Source organism: Thalassophryne amazonica, chromosome 22, assembly GCF_902500255.1.
Source record: "Thalassophryne amazonica chromosome 22, fThaAma1.1, whole genome shotgun sequence".
Lineage (NCBI taxonomy): Eukaryota > Metazoa > Chordata > Actinopteri > Batrachoidiformes > Batrachoididae > Thalassophryne > Thalassophryne amazonica.
This window is the reverse complement of record NC_047124.1, coordinates 38,800,427-38,819,520: the sequence shown is the minus strand read 5'-3', so window position 1 is coordinate 38,819,520 and position 19,094 is coordinate 38,800,427. Positions and strand designations below refer to the sequence as shown.

Genomic DNA, 19,094 nt, shown 5'->3' with positions numbered 1-19,094 from the left:
AGCGATTTCTCATCCCTGCTTAGCAAATATTCTGCAATATTCACAGTTTAAGACTCTGGACTTCGTCTAACCATCCGTCAGTTGCCTTCAAGGGGTCAGAAATTTGTTTGTCTCCAATTATCAACAAGGACTGGTCATTTTCGACAGCGGCTCTCTCTTCCTCCTTTGTCGGCTCTTCTGTAACAATGCAGCACACGCAAGCGCAGCCAGCTCTTCTTTCCACTTCTGTCCACTGCCGTACATAGTCCTGGTTGTAACAGGCAATCCGTGGAGCTTACAAAAATGCTTTAAATCGTCAACTTTCCAGCAGTTGAAATGATCCAAATCACAGCACTCCTTGCTCCTTTCTGCCGCCATAGCTTGTGGGTTGGTAGTCAAAAAATTTAGCCTACCCATAATGCACTGCGCAGCCTGAGATGCGCACTCCGCTTATTGATCAGCTGGTCTCTGAATGCTATTGATGCCATTTTTTCAACAAGGAAATCAGGACTGGTGGATCCTGCCTGCCCAGATGGAACCTTTCCTGCAGGCTATGTTCTTGATGCCTTATGGTTAGGGTTATTTTTATTTGGTTTTATAGTAGGAGGGCTGGTGCTCATTAGTTTATGTGCTGCCTTGACCTACCAGAGAATTGGCAAGACAGCTGCTACCTGTCCGTCATGATTAAGGAAGTGGGCAAAGCGGTACAATGTCAAACTGCGTTAACCCTTGAACTCAGACACAAGTTGGTAAACATCTCAGAGCAACTGTCCAGCATGCAAAGGAAGGTATCGGAGACCAGGGAATACTCATAAATTGGATTTGGTTGGTCAAAGGAGCCGTAAATGGAATTTCTGTGCTTCTCTGCTTAAGCTTAATCATGGCAGTCTTATCAACTACCGACGGTTAAAATACCCCACTGTTTTTCCTCCAGAAGGATCTCTACAGCCTTAGTGAACCATTCGGCTCCCCCTCTTATCTTTCTGTCCTCCCTTACAGATGTTGTCAAGGCAACTCCAGACATTATGTGCACATGGACAGAAACTAATATAAACTCATCTGCACACTCACGCATGATGCACACCTCCCCTACCAAGATTTCTACCACGCCAACCCCTTTGTGTCTCTGACCCTACCCCCCAGGCTTCTGCTCTGCTGCTCCTTTCCCCCCACCGGGAGGCAGTGTGGCTCAGCTGCTGTAGCTTTCTGTTTTCCCCCAGGCTCCCCCACACTCATACTGCCTCAATTCAGATGACAGACTGTCTTAAAGTTTAGCGTACATAAACAATCAAATGTATATGTGCAGTGTTTTAAATCTGACGTGTGCCATTACTACGCTCAACTAGTAATAATGGTGGATTAATTGTTGTATTTTTTTGTATGAGGTAATTGGGTGATTGCTCTTTTAGGAATCAATAAAATTGTTTTAATCTTGAACTGTGTTAACTGACAATGGTTTTCTGAGGTGTTCCTGAACCCACACGGTAAGATCCTTTACACAATGAAGTCGGTTTTTAATGAGGGATCGAAGGTCACAGGCATTCAATGTTGGTTTTTGGCCTTGCCGTTTATGTGTAGCAAGTTCTCCAGATTCTCTGAATCTTCTGATTATATTATGTACTGTAGATGATGGAATCCCTAAATTCCTTGCAATTGAACATTGAGAAACATTGTTCTTAAACTGTTGGACTATTTTTTTCATGCCGTTGTTCACAAAGTGCTGATCCTCGCCCCATCTTTGCTTGTGAACAGTTGAGACTTTTGGGGATGCTCCTTTTAAACCAAATCATGACACTCACCTGTTTCCAATTAATCTGCTCACCTGTGGAACGTTCCAAACAGGTGTTCTTTGAGCATTCATCAACTTTCCCAGTCTTTTGTTGACTTGTCCCAGCTTTTTTAAAACGTGTTGCAGGCATCCATTTCAAAATTAGCAAATACTTGCACAAAAACAATAAAGTTTATCAGTTTGAACATTAAATATCTTGTCTTTGTGGTGTATTCAATTGAATAAAGGTTGAAGAGGATTTGAAAATCATTGTATTCTGTTTTTATTTACATTTTACACAACGTCCCAACTTCATTGGAATTGGGGTTGTACATTAAAGACACATTTGTCTTGCATAATGAAAGACATTCAACAGTTGACTTCCATGCCCAGTCTACTCGGGAAAAAAACAGAGTTTATTCTGCTTTAAGAGTTCATGGACAGTTTGTCTGTCAGCAGGAAATTATGAGCAAGCAGGTTCCTGGAAATGTTAGTCAAGAAATCTGACCTCAAACGTTTGACTGTAAGATCATCCATGGAGAAGACGGTCTCTTTGTCTGTCTGCGTGTCTCCAGACTAATAACTGTGCAGACGCTGCACTGGTTTCATTCTTATTCTGATTTCCAGTGTAATTTCTGAAACACTTATGATAACCTGCCTGTCCCGCCCATTTTAACATGTTCTGCATTTCACTTCCTGTTTTATTCTAGTAGTTGTCTCTGTGTTGATTTCAGGTCACTTCAGTTGTATTTAATCCAGTACCTTGTGTCCCTCAGTGCACCTCATGTCTCTTTGTGGCCTCCTCACCTTCAGATCTACATATTTGTGATTCATCGTTACCTCCTCAGGGGGTTTGTACCTGATGACCCTTGTGGATTTGTTTGCCCGGATTGATGACTAAACTGTACGTTGATCTAATCACCTGACTTTTGCTTCTGTCTGACAGACACGTTTACTTTGCTTACTGATCTTGTTACAGTTAGGGGTTGTGGCTGCTAACTGGAACCAGGACTAAGGCGGACAAAGTAGAACCCCAGGATGCAGTTCAGCTCAGACAGAGAGGGTGGCGTTAAAGCACAGTTTTACTAAACACAAATGAGAATAAACAGTCAAGGGTGGAGACAAAACTGGTGGAGGAAATCCTTTTCAGAAACTGGTGCAGCCACACTGAAGGATCATCATACCAGAGTTGTGATGCTACGGAGTCTTCTTCTTCAGACGGGAGAGTTTCCAAACACAGACAAAAATAACCAAGGAGTCTCTCTTCTTCAAAGACGGTGAGCTCAACGCGAACAGAGTTCCTTCCTTCAAGGCAGGTGAGTGTCAATACCAACAGAGTTCAAACTTAGAAGTGTTCAAGGGAGGCAAGTGTCAACACAAACAGAATTAAACTTGAATTTTCTTCTTCATCAAAGGAGTGCAAACTGAGAAGTCAACTCAGGAATCTTCTTTATCAAAACTGACAAACTGCAGAAGCTGCTACAACAAAAGAATGTCCTTTTTCTCTTAGGAGTGGAATACAAACTCAAAGACAAGATTTAACCAAAGTCTTTTCTTCTTAACCTAAAGTTCAAACCAAGAGAACAGAGTTAACTCAGAAAATCTTTTCTTCTTAGTAATGAGTTCCACTCCAGAGTGCAAAACCAAAATCATACTCACTACCAAAACTGGCAAACAGGAAACACCCTGGAAATGAAGCTGTCACACTATTAGACACCATAAACATACATTCAAACATGCATAAATGCAGTGAACCCACAACTAAGGCCAAACAGGAGTCACTATATACAGCCAGCCTTGTGCACTTAATTAGAGACTGATGATGTGTAGGGACTTTAAGAGAACACCAGAGGGCAGTAAACATTCAGACGTTACCTGAAACTGAAGATAATAAGAGGGAACACCAGATGGCAGCAGATAGCCAGACATTGCTAGAAACTGAAGGAAATAGACAAATGCAGAGACTACAAGTTGACAAGATAAAGATGAAAAGACAAGATGTGATAACCTAATGTGGCCGGGACAGCGGTGGGATGGAACCCCAGACAGCTCACACTGAAGACCATTCCTCTACCAGGTCAGCCAAAGGGGAATTCCCCATTAGCCAAGCTAGCGGGAACGTCTTTTCAATCAGGACCCAGGACCTTCATCCTGCTACACTAACAAGGAGACAAGAGCTGAAAGAAGATATGAGTAGATACTCTGGGATTAACTGTGAGGACATAACATAAAGAGATGAGTGCAGAAATAAGATAAGAGTGGATAGGAGCTGGGGACAGATGTGAGAAACATAGAGGAGACAAGAGACTAAAACCCCAACACTGACAGAACTACAACAGATCTGCTGTTTTGTTTTGATGGCAGCCTGTTAATGAGTTTTGATTGACAGAACTTTGGATTCACTTTGTTGGTTGTTCTCTACACTGGGGTCATCAGTTACATCCAGATCCATTACAACAAGTAGGAGCCATGTTTGACCCCACAGAGAATGAACAGGGGAGTCCTGCTCTCTAGCACCAAGGCCAAGAGCTGGAAGAGGAAAAACAACAACTCTGTGGAGTTTATCATATCCTGCATGATCTCTGCACTCAGGGCCGAGAGCTGATGGAGCAAGTGAGACTGCTTGAAGGTCAGTAGATATCTCAGCAGGCAACAGCAGTTATTATCATTATTGCTTAGTATTATTATCATTATTAAATATTATTATTAAAGCAAGTGGTTAATGCACTTGGTTTCAGTGTGGAAGGTTCCTGGTTCAAATTCCACCCCTGCCACATTTCTCCATGTAATGAAGAGTTGCGTCAGTAAGGGCATCCGGCGTAAAACTTGTGCAGATCCACCTCAGATTTGCTCTGGCGACCCCGAGTGCACACAAGGGAGCAGCTGAAGGAACTTACTTACATTAACTATTATTATTATTACATATTATCAGTGGTGGGCACAGATAACCAAAAAATTAACTTTGATAACATTTAATCAGATAACTGAAAAGTTATCTTTGATAAAGATAAAAAATAACTGGTAAATTCCAGTATTGTCTCCGGTACACTTACAACTACAAACAAGCTGATTTTGAGTTTTAACACCACAATCACTTTTGGAAGCATCAAAAGCAACAACAGACCCAAACAATGAGTCAGCACTTCTGTCTTTGAGCGTCCTGCCCCCTGCTGGAAGCTCCTGTTTACTACATCACTTCCAGCACAGAAGCAACTGAAAGGAGCCTCAAAGCTCAACTCTCTACTCAATCACAGCGCTGCCATCAGGCGGAGGTCTTGGAAAATAAAGCAGTGCTGAGTTATGGTTTAGTGAATAAATAAAATGAATACTGATAGAATAACTCCATTAATGTCAATTCTGTCATTTGTGCAAAGTTAAAATATATATCTTTTAATGTTGAATAATGCACTAATTCTGAAGTTTTGTAACAAACACAGACAGATGGCATTCTGGGTAAAATGTGCCTCTGCTACACTGATTGGTTGATTCATTCTATGTAAACAACAAAACGTAAATGTGTCGTGTGTTGGTGTTTACAGATAAATGTGCTTTTGTAAAATATGCCATTTTTTATTTGTAAAAAAAGGCATTTTCAAAAAAAAAAAAGGCCAAGTTATAATTAAATAATCGTCTGATATAACCGGTGTCAAAATAAATAGAACACTGCCATTCGCCCTATTGACATATCCCATAATCCCTTGCGCGCCAGAGACTTGCTGCAGTCAAACAACATAGAGAATCCACATGATGACAATTGTAAATTAACATTATACAACAAAAATGTATTTTTTTATGCTTTTTGACACATTAATAAGAGACTGCTGCATGAGCGCCTTGGGGCAACTGTTTGTTGTGATTTGGCGCTATATAAGAAAAAAGTTGATTGATTGATTGATTGATACCCTGAAAACTTGCTAAAACAATTATAACAAATAATCCGTGTCTGCTACGTTTAATTTGCATGGAATTTAATAAACGCAAACTGAATTTCAGACATATTATATATATTAGTCTGGAACAAACAGGACAAACAGTGTTGTAAAGAATAATAATCAAGATGTTAAAGAGCAAACTTCACTTTCCCCCAGAACGACATGATCAGGAAGCAATTGTAGTTCACAGCAGCTCCCACTGAAAATAACGGAGAGACAGACTGTGATTCTCACATGTTTACATAAAATAAACACAATAACAACATCTATAAACCCAGAGAATATATTCACGAGAGTTTTAGGCACAATATAAAAATAGTTTTATGTTGCGATGTTAATGGTGTTGTCCGTGTGCAGCGGTTAAAGTGCAGTTTTTGTAAATTAAGTTTGAAAAAAAGCTTCTGTTTACGTTTTGCTTCTGGAAACATGAGTCCGACGTGTGGTTTGAAAATATCAGCCCAGCTTCAGTTTGAATACTGCCATGAACACTGCTGGCCAGTAAATGGCAGTAGAGACCTTGAAAACTTGCAAACACAAAATTCCAGATAATCTCTGTTGCTACTTGCTACGTTTAAGATGCGTGGAATTTAATAAAAGCAAACAAACACAATAACAACATCTATAAATCCAGAGAATATATTCACAAGAGTTTTAGGCACGAGAGATTAAATGCTGTTGTCCTGATCAGAGTGCCTGAAATGCATTTCTCCTGTTGTGGACATACTGAGATTACCCTATCCCATAATGCACCAGGACACAGCATGCCCCACACTAAAACCTTAAAAATTAGCACATTACTTTAAAACTAAAACATATATCTGATATTTTCACTTTCTAAAACTTCAGACGTGACGTTAATTTAAATAACTTGTCCGAAATTAGTTTGGTTAAATTTTGAACCATAAGTTAAAAATGTATGCCTCTGGATGACTTGATATTGGCCGCATATCAGTATGGGGTTAAAAAATGAGTTATTCTTTTTTTTTTTTGGTGACCAGTTCTCCATTTCCTGCAGAGGATAGAGTGGTTTCTCCTAGAAGCAGCTCTCCTCTGTTTGCAGAGAGTAAAACTACACATCTGTTCACTTTTGTTTACGACGTTAATGGTCTAAAAGTTATCGGACAAAAATTTATCGGAAGATAGCCTTAAGAGTGTGCATATCATGAATGCTTGGTATTGTTGGATTTGTGAGAATCTACTGAATCTACTGGTACCTTGTTTCCCATTTAACAATAAGAAATATACTCAAAACCTGGATTAATCTTTTTAGTCACATAGCACTACTATTATTCTGAACACTACTGCAATTAGTCTGATAATGGTTTTAAAAGTTATCTGAAAAGATAATCTGATGAAGAAAAGTTTATCTTCGATAATTATCGGTTATCGGATGATCGGAACTGTGCCCACCACTGCATATTATTGTTATAAGCGCTGCTGAAGTGCGCACATTAATCTTAGAAACATGCCGTGTAGACATCAAGTCTGCAGCTGGGTGACACGTGGGCGAGTCCTTGACCTTCTCCAGTCACTGGGGTCCTCAACACTGAGTCACCTGTTTGCTGGATCGTGTCCAGAAAACACACCACATGGACATAATCTCAAAGCTGTCGCGCCCTCACAATACAAATGATCCTCATCAACCTAGTCTTAGTAACCGTTTGACACAAAGTCACTCCAGTGGTACCCAAGGATCCTCCAGAGAGACCTGGTACCAAAGACATCAATCATCACCTGAAGTCACCCAGTAAGACAGGAAGCAGTGTAGCATGTTGTAACATAACACTGTTAATGTTCTGGTTTCACCTTTCAGACTTAATACAAATTAATTTTTTTTTCTCAAACTAACGTGGGTTTGAGTGCATGGTGTAGAACTGTGAGATATGAGGCTCAGTCAGTTGACTGTTCAGTCAGTAACCCTGAATCAGAGCCTCCTTGAGCCAGTGACGGCCTCTTAAAACCTAAATAAATTCATTAACAAACATCTGCTCCCCCCATGTTTGAGATTTTGTGTCTTCAGGGTTAGCAAGGAATTAGATAACAGATGAGAGTTGCAGAAGGCAGCCGGTCTTGTGCCAATTACCAATGCGGATCTGGCTGTATCCGCTGTGGCGACGCCGAACAAACACCAGGAGCAGCCGAATGAACAACAACAACAACATGAGAGTTGCAGAAGATTGGGTTCCAACCTGCAGAACATGCCGGTCAAAGGGCTGTAGGAGGTCAGTCTTGGCGATGAGGACGCCCTCCTGGCTGATGTGGTAAAGCTGATTGCTCGCCGATGGAGGGTGGAGGAAGTAACGTATTTGTGGATTGATGCCCTGCATGTGATCACATGAGCGTTTTTGTTATCCAGTAGCTCAGATAGGTGGAGGCAGATGTGAACGTAGTCTTACGTCTGTGAAATCCTGATCTGTGGCCTGGATCAGCAGCACTTCGTTTCCGTAGGTGGACACAATGGTGGCAGGGCTGGAACTCTGGATGATGAAGCCCTTGTACGTGGTCCTGTTGAAGATGGGTGGGAAGCGGTTCTCACTGAGCACTCGCACCAGTACCATGGCCACGCTGTACTTCATGGGATCATCGATCTGAGACACCTGTGAGTCGCACAAAGACACCATTTGGATTCTGGCAAGTGGACTGGAGTGGAGGTTCAGCATACATCAAACTTACCATAACACTCAGTCTGAACGAGGACATCAGGTGTCTCCTGTCCACACGCCGAGTTAACGTGATTTCTCCTGTTTGGTAGTCAATCACAAAGCGGCCACCATCAGCACCTGTCAAACAAACTTGGTCCGTTAGCTTGTCCTGGTCCTAGACATCACACAACAATTCAAAGTAATCCGTCATGCAGAACCCAAACATCTGGCTCATGTTTCATGACAGTATGGAAAGGGTTTCAGCAGCAGTACCACCTGGTGTAGGACTCCTCTCACCCTCCCTCAGGGGCAGGACAAATGCCATGAAGAGTGTTCTGACTTAGAGTAATTAGTCTTATACCCAGAGAAATGTTGAAAGTAACTAATTATTTCAAGAGCTTTGGTAACAGAAGTCTTGATTACTAAGAAACAGTAGGACATCATCACAATACAATGAAATATTATGGTATATAGGACCAGTGTCTATGCCCGACACGAACGGATCCTTCCTAAAAATATTAGCCAAGAGCTCATGAGGGCAAATAGAAGAGAAGAGATTGGACAGCCCTGCATGCAGCCGTGCCTCACAGTGAAAGTTGGGGACCTCAAACCATTTGTGTTAACTGAGGCATAGAGAAGAGCATCCACTTAATGAAGTTGTCACCCAAACTGAATTCAGAAAGGACCTCCAGTTGATAAGTCCACTCACTTCTGTCAAAAGCCTTCTCTGCATCCAAAGAGATCACCAGAGATTTGATCCTGGACTTTAAACATGGCTGTATGAGGTCTACAAGTGTTACCTCCACTTATGAAGCCAGCCTGGTCTACAGAGATGATATCAGGGAGATGATACGCCATCAAGTCTCCTAGCAAATACTTAAGGTAGTAATTTTCGGCCTACATTGAGCAGGGCAGTCAATCTGTAAGAAGCACAGCCCTGCACAGTTTTACCTTTCTTCTGAATTAAGGAGATGTTTGTGTCCATCATCCTGTTGGAGTTAAAGCAGCAGGATGACCTGCAGATCCCAAAGACTTTTATAAAATTCGGCTGTCTGGCCCCGGGGCCTTGTTTTGTAAAGTATTAATAACCTGTAGCTTCCTCACGTTTATTCAGCAGGTCTCTTTGCACAAGTTGGAAGAGTCAAAAGGAATTTAGGCATCAACAAGTCAGAATGACAGTTGAGCTTAGAGTCATACAAACATTCACAGAATTCCACAAATGAATTGTTAAAATCTTTGTTGTTAGTTTGTTTTACCGAGTTTATCCTTCCTGTCTGGGAAAGCCTAAGTGCCAGATTTAACTTTCACTAAATTTACTAGATATTTGCTCGACTTATTTCCAAATTCATACATTTTACAATCAGACAGAAAAAGCTCTTTGAGCCTCTTTAGATAAATGAGTTTCTAAGTCAGCCACAGTGGCATCAATTTGATCTTCTGAGGGATTAACGTTAAAATCACTCTGGGGTTTAGTTTTCTCTGAGCAGGTTGGGGGATACGCCAGAGACATTGTTCTTCAAGGTTTTTTTTTGTTTGTTTATTTCTTTTTTTACTTTAGGAATAAACTTCAAGCAGACCAGTCTCAGTGGGGTGACCATCTGCTTTGGTCAAACTATCAATACCAAATTACAAACAAAACAAATCAAATCACAACAAAGCATTGTCAAAGATCAAAAGACAGAGATGACAACACTAAACAAACATAAACCATACTTACTGACTCTAGTAACAACCCACCACCTGCACAAACAATCACATGGAAGACCATGGACCTGCAAGGTGGAACTCAACTGGAATCATCAGTCATTTGACAGTTCTGTTTATCAGAAAATCCACCAGAGTTCTCAACATGTCTACAGCAGGCCCCAGGCCTCTGCAGTCTCCCTGCTTCTCTCACAGTCCAATGAAGGTATGACCCATCCACATGATCAGCAAATCCATACCAGGTATGGAGTCTCACTTACATTGTGAGCTCAGCATCAGCTTTGACATTCTGTTCATGTGGTATGTTTCTCTGGACATGATCCAGCATGCAGATGCCTTTGTGTCAAGGGTCCCAGCAGCTGGAGAAAGGCAAGGACATGCCCATATTTCACCTGCAGCAGATTGGTGGTTACTTTGGAGTGGATGGTTACCATCCAGGACTCTGTGGTTCTGTGGTGTGGTGGATGCACTGAAGGCAAGGTACCAGTGCATGATCCCATACTTGGTTTAACTTGACTTTCATTGAGGTTAGGGTTATGTTAAAGTTATGGTGAATTTGTTGTCATGGTAATCCCTCAGTGGTGAGGAAGAATGTAACTCAGCCACATGGGGTGTGCAGCCAGTACATTCTGAGTGCCGGTCCCAAGCCCGGATAAATGAGGAGGGTTGCGTCAGGAAGGGCATCCGGCGTAAAACAAGCCAACCGAACTATGCAGACTCAGAATCGAATTCCCATACCGGATCGATCGCAGCCCGGGTTAACAACGTCCGCCACCGGTGCTATTGCCCAACAGGGTGCCGGTGGAAATTGGGCTACTGCTGGGCGAAGACAACGAAGAGGAGGAGGAAAACGTTGCCACGAACAGTGGGAGAAGAAGAAAACTAGAAGGGTGGAAATGAGAGTGGGGACTTTGAATGTTGGTAGTATGACTGGTAAAGGGAGAGAGCTGGTTGATATGATGGAGAGGAGAAAGGTAGACATTGTGTGTGCAAGAGACCAAGTGGAAGGGAAGTAAGAGCAGGAGCATCGGCGGTGGGTACAAGTTGTTGTACCATGGTGAGGACAGGAAGAGAAATGGTGTTGGGGTCATTTTAAAGGAAGAGTATGGTAAAAGTGTGTTGGAGGTTAAGCGAGTGTCTGACAGGGTGATGAGTGTGAAGTTGGAAATTGAAGGGGTGATGATGAATATCATCAGTGCATATGCCCCACAGGTTGGTTGTGAGATGAAGGAGAAAGAAGATTTCTGGAGTGTGTTAGATGAGGTGGTGGAGAGTGTGCCCAAGCATGAAAGAGTGGTGATAGGAGCAGACTTCAATGGGCATGTTGGTGAAGGGAACAGAGGTGATGAGGAAGTAATTTTGCAAAAAGGATGGAAATGGCTGTGGTGAATACCTACTTTAAGAAAAGGGAGGAGCACAGGGTAACATATAAGAGTGGAGGAAGGTGCACACAGGTGGACTACATTCTTTATAGGAGATGCAAGCTAAAAGAAATCACAGACTGTAAGGTAGAAGCAGGAGAAAGTGTCACTAGACAGCACAGGATGGTTGTTTGTAGGATGACTTTAGAGATAAAGAAGAAGAAGAGAGTGAGAGCTCAACAAAGGATCAGATGGTGGAAGCTGAAGGAGGAAGACTGTTGTGTGAAATTTAGCGAGCAGGTGAGAGAAGCACTGGTTGGAGGGGAAGCAATTTTGGACAAATGGAAAAGTACTGCAGATGTGGTGAGGGAGACAACTAGGACAGGACAGTACTGGGTATGACATCTGGACAGTGGAAGGAAGACAAGGAGACTTGGTGATGGAATGAAGAGGTCCAGGAAAGCATAAGGAGAAAGAGGTTGGCGAAAAAGTTTTGGGATAGTCGGAGAGATGAAGAAAGTAGACAGGAGTACAAGGAGATGCGGCTTAAGGGGAAAAGAGAAGTGGCAAAAGCAAAGGAAAAGGCATATTGCGAGCTGTACAAGAAGTTGAATAGTAAGGAAGGAGAAAAGGACTTGTACCGATTGGCCAGACAAATGGACAGAGCTGGAAAGGATTTGCAGCAGGTTAGGGTGGTAAAAGATGCACATGGTAATGTGCTGACAAGTGAGGAGTGTGTGCTGAGAAGGTGGAGGGAATATTTTGCAGAGTTGATGAATAAAGAAAATGAGCGAGAGAAAAGGCTGGATGATGTGGTGAGAGTAAATCAGGAAGTACAAGAGATTAGCAAGGAAGAAGTGAGGGCTGCTATGAAGAGGATGAAGAGTGGAAAGGCAGTCGGTCCAGATGACATTCCAGTTGAGGCATGGAAATGTCTAGGAGAGATGGCAGTAGAGTTTCTAACCAGATTGTTTAATAAAATCTTGGAAAGTGAGAGCAAGCCTGAGGAGTGGAGACGAAGTGTGCTGGTTCCTATTTTCAAGAACAAGGGTGATGTGCAGAGCTGCAGTAACTACAGAGGCATAAAGCTGATCAGCCACAGCATGAAGTTATGGGAAAGAGTAGTAGAAGCTAGGCTTAGAAAACAGGTGAAGATCTGTGAGCAGCAATATGGTTTCATGCCAAGAAAGAGCACTACAGATGCAATGTTTGCTCTGAGAATACTGTTGGAAAAGTACAGAGAAGGACAGAAAGAGTTACATTGTGTGTTTGTGGACTTAGAAAAAGCTTATGATAGGGTGCCAAGAGAAGAGTTGTGGTATTGTATGAGGAAGTCTGGAGTGGCAGAGAAGTATGTTAGGGTAGTGCAGGACATGTACAAGAATAGTGTGACAGCGGTGAGATGCGCAGTCGGAATGACAGACTCATTCAAGGTGGAGGTGGGATTACACCAAGGATCAGCTCTGAGTCCTTTCTTGTTTGCAGTGGTGATGGACAGGTTGACGGATGAGATCAGACAGGAGTCCCCATGGACTATGATGTTTGCAGATGACATTGTGATCTGTAGCGAGAGTAGAGAGCAAGTTGAGTCTAGTCTGGAGAAGTGGAGATATGCTTTGGAGAGAAGGGGAATGAAAGTCAGTAGAAGCAAGACTGAGTACATGTGTGTGAATGAGAGGGAGCCCAGTGGAATAGTGCAGTTACAAGGAGTAGAAGTGGTGAAAGTAGATGAGTTTAAATATTTGGGGTCAACTGTTCAAAGTAATGGAGAGTGTGGTAGAGAGGTGAAGAAGAGAGTGCAGGCAGGGTGGAGTGGGTGGAGAAAGGTGGCAGGAGTGATTTGTGACCGAAGAATATCAGCAAGGGTGAAGGGGAAAGTTTACAAAACAGTAGTGAGACCAGCTATGTTGTATGGTTTAGAGACAGTGGCACTAACAAAAAGACAGGAGGCAGAGCTGGAGGTGGCAGAGCTGAAGATGTTGAGATTCTCTTTGGGAGTGACAAGAATGGACAAGATTAGGAATGAACATATCAGAGGGACAGCTCAGGTGGGACGGTTTGGAGACAAAGTCAGAGAGGCGAGATTGAGATGGTTTGGACATGTGCAGAGGAGGGACCCAGTGTATATAGGGAGAAGGATGCTGAGGATGGAGCCACCAGGCAGGAGGAGAAGAGGGAGACCAAAGAGGAGGTTCATGGAGGTGCTGAGAGAGGACATACAGGTGGTTGGAGTGACAGAGGAAGATACAGAGGACAGGGTGAGATGGAAACGATTGATCTGCTGTGGCGACCCCTAACGGGAACAGCCGAAAGACAAAGAAGAAGGTGAGGAAGAATGTCTCTTGATTGAATCCCAGACAGGATGGATGGATGCGGAGGTGAGGTCGATCTAGAGATGTATGTGTGCAGGTTTGTTTAACGTGGGAATGTCATTGCCTGCTGACAAACACATGGTCCTTGACAGATCATTATTCTGTTCTGATAGCTAGCAAATTCCAGACAATCAGTGTCTGAGGACCTACTCAGCTTCATCCACCTTCACAGCTGTTGGGTTGCAAGCCATCACCTCCTCCACCTGATCCACCATTGAAGACCATGAGAAGTCTCATGTTCAGGATTCCTCGTGGACCTTCATGGTTACCACAGTGGCCACGGGGCACACACCTTCCCCACCGTATCCCTACTGATCCATTATGCAGATGTCACGACGTGGATGAGGGATTGGATTTTGGCACCCGGGTGAATTAGGGCTTGTGTTCAGGTTTATGTTCAATTTAAGGACTACAATAAAGTTAGGTCTTAGTTTGTGGTTGGATTACCCTTCCTGGGGTAATGATGAGGAGTTTAGCAGGCGGACATTGTTAAATAGGTGGCTGGCACAATTTTATAGACAGCAAGGCTTTAGCTTTATTGATAACTGGCCTTCATTCTGGGGTCGCCGTGGCTTACTGAAGCTGGACAGTCTCCACCCTACTGGGGAAGGCACCGCCATCATGTCTGCGAACACAGATAGAGCGCTACAGGGAGGGTAACATTAGGAATTTACAGCAGGCCACAGAGCAAGTGATTAGAGACCCTGCAAGGCTTATGACAAATGTGGGTGTGGAATCCATTAGCTTAGTGGGGAAATTAGTGCAGAAAATCCACGATGGTGATAGTGCAGTTTATCTGCCAGGGAGGGAAATTCAACAGGTTGAGTCTGTGGCCTGCTTCCGAAGATGTGTCCATAAAAATCATAGAGGGATATGCTTTCCAAACTTAATACACATTACTACATTGGATGATGTTGAAATTGAGGATGGCCCAGTGGTTGTTCCAGCAATATCAAAGATTTCATGTCTGCTACCTACAGCTCATGTGGAATGTCTCAAACCTAAACCTACTTCTAGGCATCTTATATATGCTACACTGGAACCTCCCCTAAACCCAAACAGTCCAACTGTCAACCCCACTGAGGTCCTTAGTCTGGGTCTCATTAACATAAGATCACTATCCTCAAAATCATTGTTGGTTGATGATCGAATTATTGATCATCACTTAGATATGATTGGGTTATGTGAAACCTGGCTTAAACCTACAGCTGTCCTCCCCTTAAATGAGGCCTGCCCACCAGCATATACATTTAGTCATGTCCCACGTGATGCAAAACAAGGTGGGGGTGTTGCTCTTATTTATAAATCTAGGTTTAGCTTATTAGCTGTTGGGGGTCACAAATATAACTCGTATGAGCATCTGATTCTCCGCTTTGCTCAGGATATTACGCATTGCCAAGGTCAGAAGAATAAAAATCAGCTGTATTACTTTGTCATTGTATATAGGCCTCCTGGCCCATATTCTGAATCCTTAGATGAAGTTGGTGCAGTCACCTCTGTTAAAGATTTTGTATATATGTTATCACTGTTAAACATTTGTACCTTTGTCTTCTTTCTCATGAAAACGGTGTGTTTATGTTACGGGAAGAAACTTGTCTTGCGTCGTCCCCCCCACCCTTAGGACAAGTTTTATGATGTGGTGAGGGCTTCTCTAATAAAAGAGCGGGAGCGCAGGCCAGACTTTAGTGTAGCCTTGGTGTACAGCCTGACTGCACTCCACGCGAGATAAATTTGACTTTCTGTCTCACTGGTGTTTCTTGACTCTGTTTGTCTTATCAAGGTTTTAAGAATGTTTGGAGGCGAAAATACCCAACAACCTCTAACTTGTCAACTAGTGCAGATAACATTCTGATCATTGGTGACTTTAATGTTCATATAAATAAGCTTTCTGATCCCTTCTGCAAATCATTTATGGAAATTGTGGATGCATTAGGATTTCGGCAGTGCATTCAGGACTCGACGCACATTAGTGGAAATACCCTGGATTTGGTTCTCGCACGTGGTATTGCTGTCACAAATATTGACATCATGCCTCTTACATCAGTGGTCTCTGATCACTCACTTATTAAGCTGACAGTTTCGTTGCTGTGTTTTGTGGAACAACAACCTTATTTATCACTACGGCAATGCATCAACTCCTCAACTACAACTGAACTTGAAGCTAGACTGCCTGATGTCTTAGCTTTACATTTGGCAAATACCTAATCAGTAGACAGTCTTGTGGATAGTTTAAACTCAGTGCTCAAAACTACACTCAACATGATTGCACCACCTGTGTTAAAACCACACTCCCCCAAATCACAGTCACCTTGGTTCAGTGATTACCTGTGTGACCTCAAGCATAAGGTAAGAGGTCTAGAATGGAAATGGTGCCGTTCAAAATTAGAAGTATTCCACCTTGTGTGGCGTGATGCTATCTTAGACTATAAGCATGCATTACTGGCTACAAAGCGGATTTACTACTCTGATTTGATCAACAAAAACAAGCATAACTCAAAGTTCTTGTTCGACACGGTGGCAACACTTATTCATGGACAACCACCTGTAGTTCACTCTCCTTTAACAGCACAAGATTTCCTGGATTACTTTGAGAAGAAAATAGAAGACATTAGGTTAAACATATCCCAGCATGCCTTAACCCAGCCACGACACCCTGCTATTGAGGTGGACGCCATTACTGAGGTATTACCTAGATTTACAGAATTTGATAGTATCTCATTAGGCATGCTGACAAAACTCATTATGTCAACAAAAAGGACAACCTGTTTATTTGATCCTATACCAACAAAACTGTTTAAGGACCTGTGGTCCACTCTTGGGCCAGCTGTGCTGGAAATTATTAATCTTTCTTTAACTTCTGAATCTGTTCCTAAAGGTTTCAAATCTGCAGTGATTAAACCATTACTTAAGAAACCTAATCTTGACCCTAGTGTATTGAAAAACTATCGGCCAATATCAAATCTATCATTTTGCTCTAAAAGTCTGGAAAAAGTGGTTTCAAGACAGCTCGTAGACTATCTTACTGAGAATAATCTCTTTGAGCCACTGCAGTCTGCTTTTAGAAAATATCATTCCACAGAGACGGCTCTCACTAAAGTGGTGAATGATCTTCTGCTTGCAATGGATTTGAACACCACTACGGTTCTGTTGCTGTTAGATCTCAGCGCTGCATTTGATACTGCGGATCATCATATTCTACTTGATAGGCTGGAAAATCATTTTGGGATTACTTGGAGTGCCCTTGCATGGTTGACATCATACTTGACCGGTCGTTCTCACTGTGTTCTGTATAGTAACACTACCTCTAACCTTAGGCCCTCTGCTTTTCTCCCTTTATATAGCCCCCCTTGGGCACATATTGCGGTGCTTTGGGATTACCTTTCACTGCTATGCTGATGATACTCAGTTATACCTGCCGATAACTGCTGGTCATCTCATCCACATAAAATCCTTAGAAGATTGCCTTGCAGCAGTGAGAAGTTGGATGTCTAAAAACTTCCTACTTTTAAACTCTGATAAGACTGAAATGATGGTTCTTGGCCCAGTGAGACATCGGCATCAGTTTGACCAGTTAACGCTCAGCCTAGGCTCGTGTGTCATACATCAGATGGACAAAGTGAGGAACCTTGGGGTAATTTTTGATCCTACGTTGTCCTTTGAGCTCCACATTAGAAATATTACGAGGACTGCTTTCTTCCACCTGCGAAATATAGTGAAGATTCATCCCATCCTGTCTATGGCTGATGCTGAGACCTTGATCCATGCGTTTATCTTTTCTACATTGGACTACTACAATGTTTTATTTTGTGGTTTACTGCAAACTAGCATTAGGGGTCTCCAATTGGTTCAAATTGCTGCTGCCAGACTTTTGACACAGCAGAAAGTTCGACCACATTACACCCATTTTGGCATCTCTTCTGGCTTCCTGTCCCAGTGAGATCAGATTTTACAGTTCTGCTACTAGTCCAGGGGTGGCCAAGTTCGGTCCTCGAGAGCCACCTTCCTGACACTCTTAGTTGTCTCCCTGCTCCAACACACCTGAATCCAATGAAAGGCTCATTGTTGTATGGCTGGGGGGCCTGGCTGCCTTTTTGTTTCTGTCTTTTGTTTTTCCTTCCAGGTGGCTTGCATTTGGAACTGAGTGGCTGTGTTGCTGAGTTTATCAGGACCTCACCCTGATCACCTGAGGCTGATCACCTGCGGCTCATCAGGACTCACAGCTGTGGTGCATCTGCATGGATTGGAACATGGTGGCATTTAAGACTGGAGTGCACAGTGTGTATTTGCCAGAGACTCGACCTTGTGACCAGACGGGTGAGATCGTCGTCTCGGGAGCCATCTCATCATCAGTGGATGCAGAGAACGTCCAGGTTTGATGCACGGTCTGTGAAAGAGGAGGGGGTGAGGTCTCACGCTCGTCAGCACACTTCCTGAGGTACGTTAGATTTTGTGACTAACATTTATACAGTCAGTAAATGTGGTGTCCCTCACACCTTTTTATATTGAGCTGTATGTTAGTCATGTATCGGCTTCCACTGCAGTGGAGTTTTGTGAACTGGATGTTCCATGCCTGCAGGTTGGGAAGTTGATTAGTAATCAAGCCAGGAAGTGTTTGCTGTTTGTACACCTTTAAGTGTTCTCTCTGTGTGTAGAGTGTGGACTCACATAATGGTTCCTTCTTTCACAGACTCGGTTTGTTGCGGCCACCTGGGGGGTGTCGGCGGGGTCCTTGGGTCCGAACAGCTTCTGGCTCCGGACCGTTAGCGCTGCTGGGAGCGCACCACGCCAGACCGCACTTTGTTTTTTATGTATCACTGTTATGTATTAAATTCAGTTAGCCTTTGTACCGTGCTCTGCTTATTTCATACTGGGTCCTTCAAACGCTGGTCGGTTCTCCGAGCTGCGTCCGACACATAACACTCATTAAAAGTCTGCTAACGAGTCTTTCATTGGATTCAGGTGTGTTGGAGCAGGGAGACAACTAAGAGTGTCAGGAAGGTGGCTCTTGAGGACTGAACTTGGCCACCCCTGTACTAGTCTATAAAATTGTTCATGGACTGGCACCTCCCTACCTAGGTGACCTAATTCAACCTTACGTACCAGCCTGGGCTTTGCGTTTTCAGGATGCAGGACTACTTTGTGTCCCTAAGGTGAATAAGAAGTCTGCAGGTCACAGAGCTTTCTCTTATCGTGCCCCTGTTCTGTGGAATGATCTCCCTGCGTCAATAAAACAGTCAGATTCTGTGGAGACTTTCAAGTCCAGACTTAAGACACACTTATTTTCCCTTTCGTATAGCTAGTAGTATACTGGCATAGTATAGTTCTACATTTTCACT

At 43.0% G+C, this 19,094-nt stretch overlaps 1 protein-coding gene across 1 annotated transcript in view; it reads right to left on the bottom strand.

The window, feature by feature from the left end:
• Window positions 1-7,878: 7,878 nt before the first annotated feature.
• The window catches only part of LOC117503925 (cadherin-related family member 5), a 47,449-nt gene continuing 36,233 nt past the window's right edge, over window positions 7,879-19,094 (bottom strand). The window contains exons 5-6 of the mRNA XM_034163222.1: window positions 8,353-8,459; window positions 7,879-8,276 (exon numbers count right to left, since the gene is read on the bottom strand). Coding sequence (XP_034019113.1) covers window positions 8,040-8,276; window positions 8,353-8,459 — 344 coding nt within the window. The 3' untranslated portion in view covers window positions 7,879-8,039. The remainder of the gene's footprint in view (window positions 8,277-8,352; window positions 8,460-19,094) is intronic.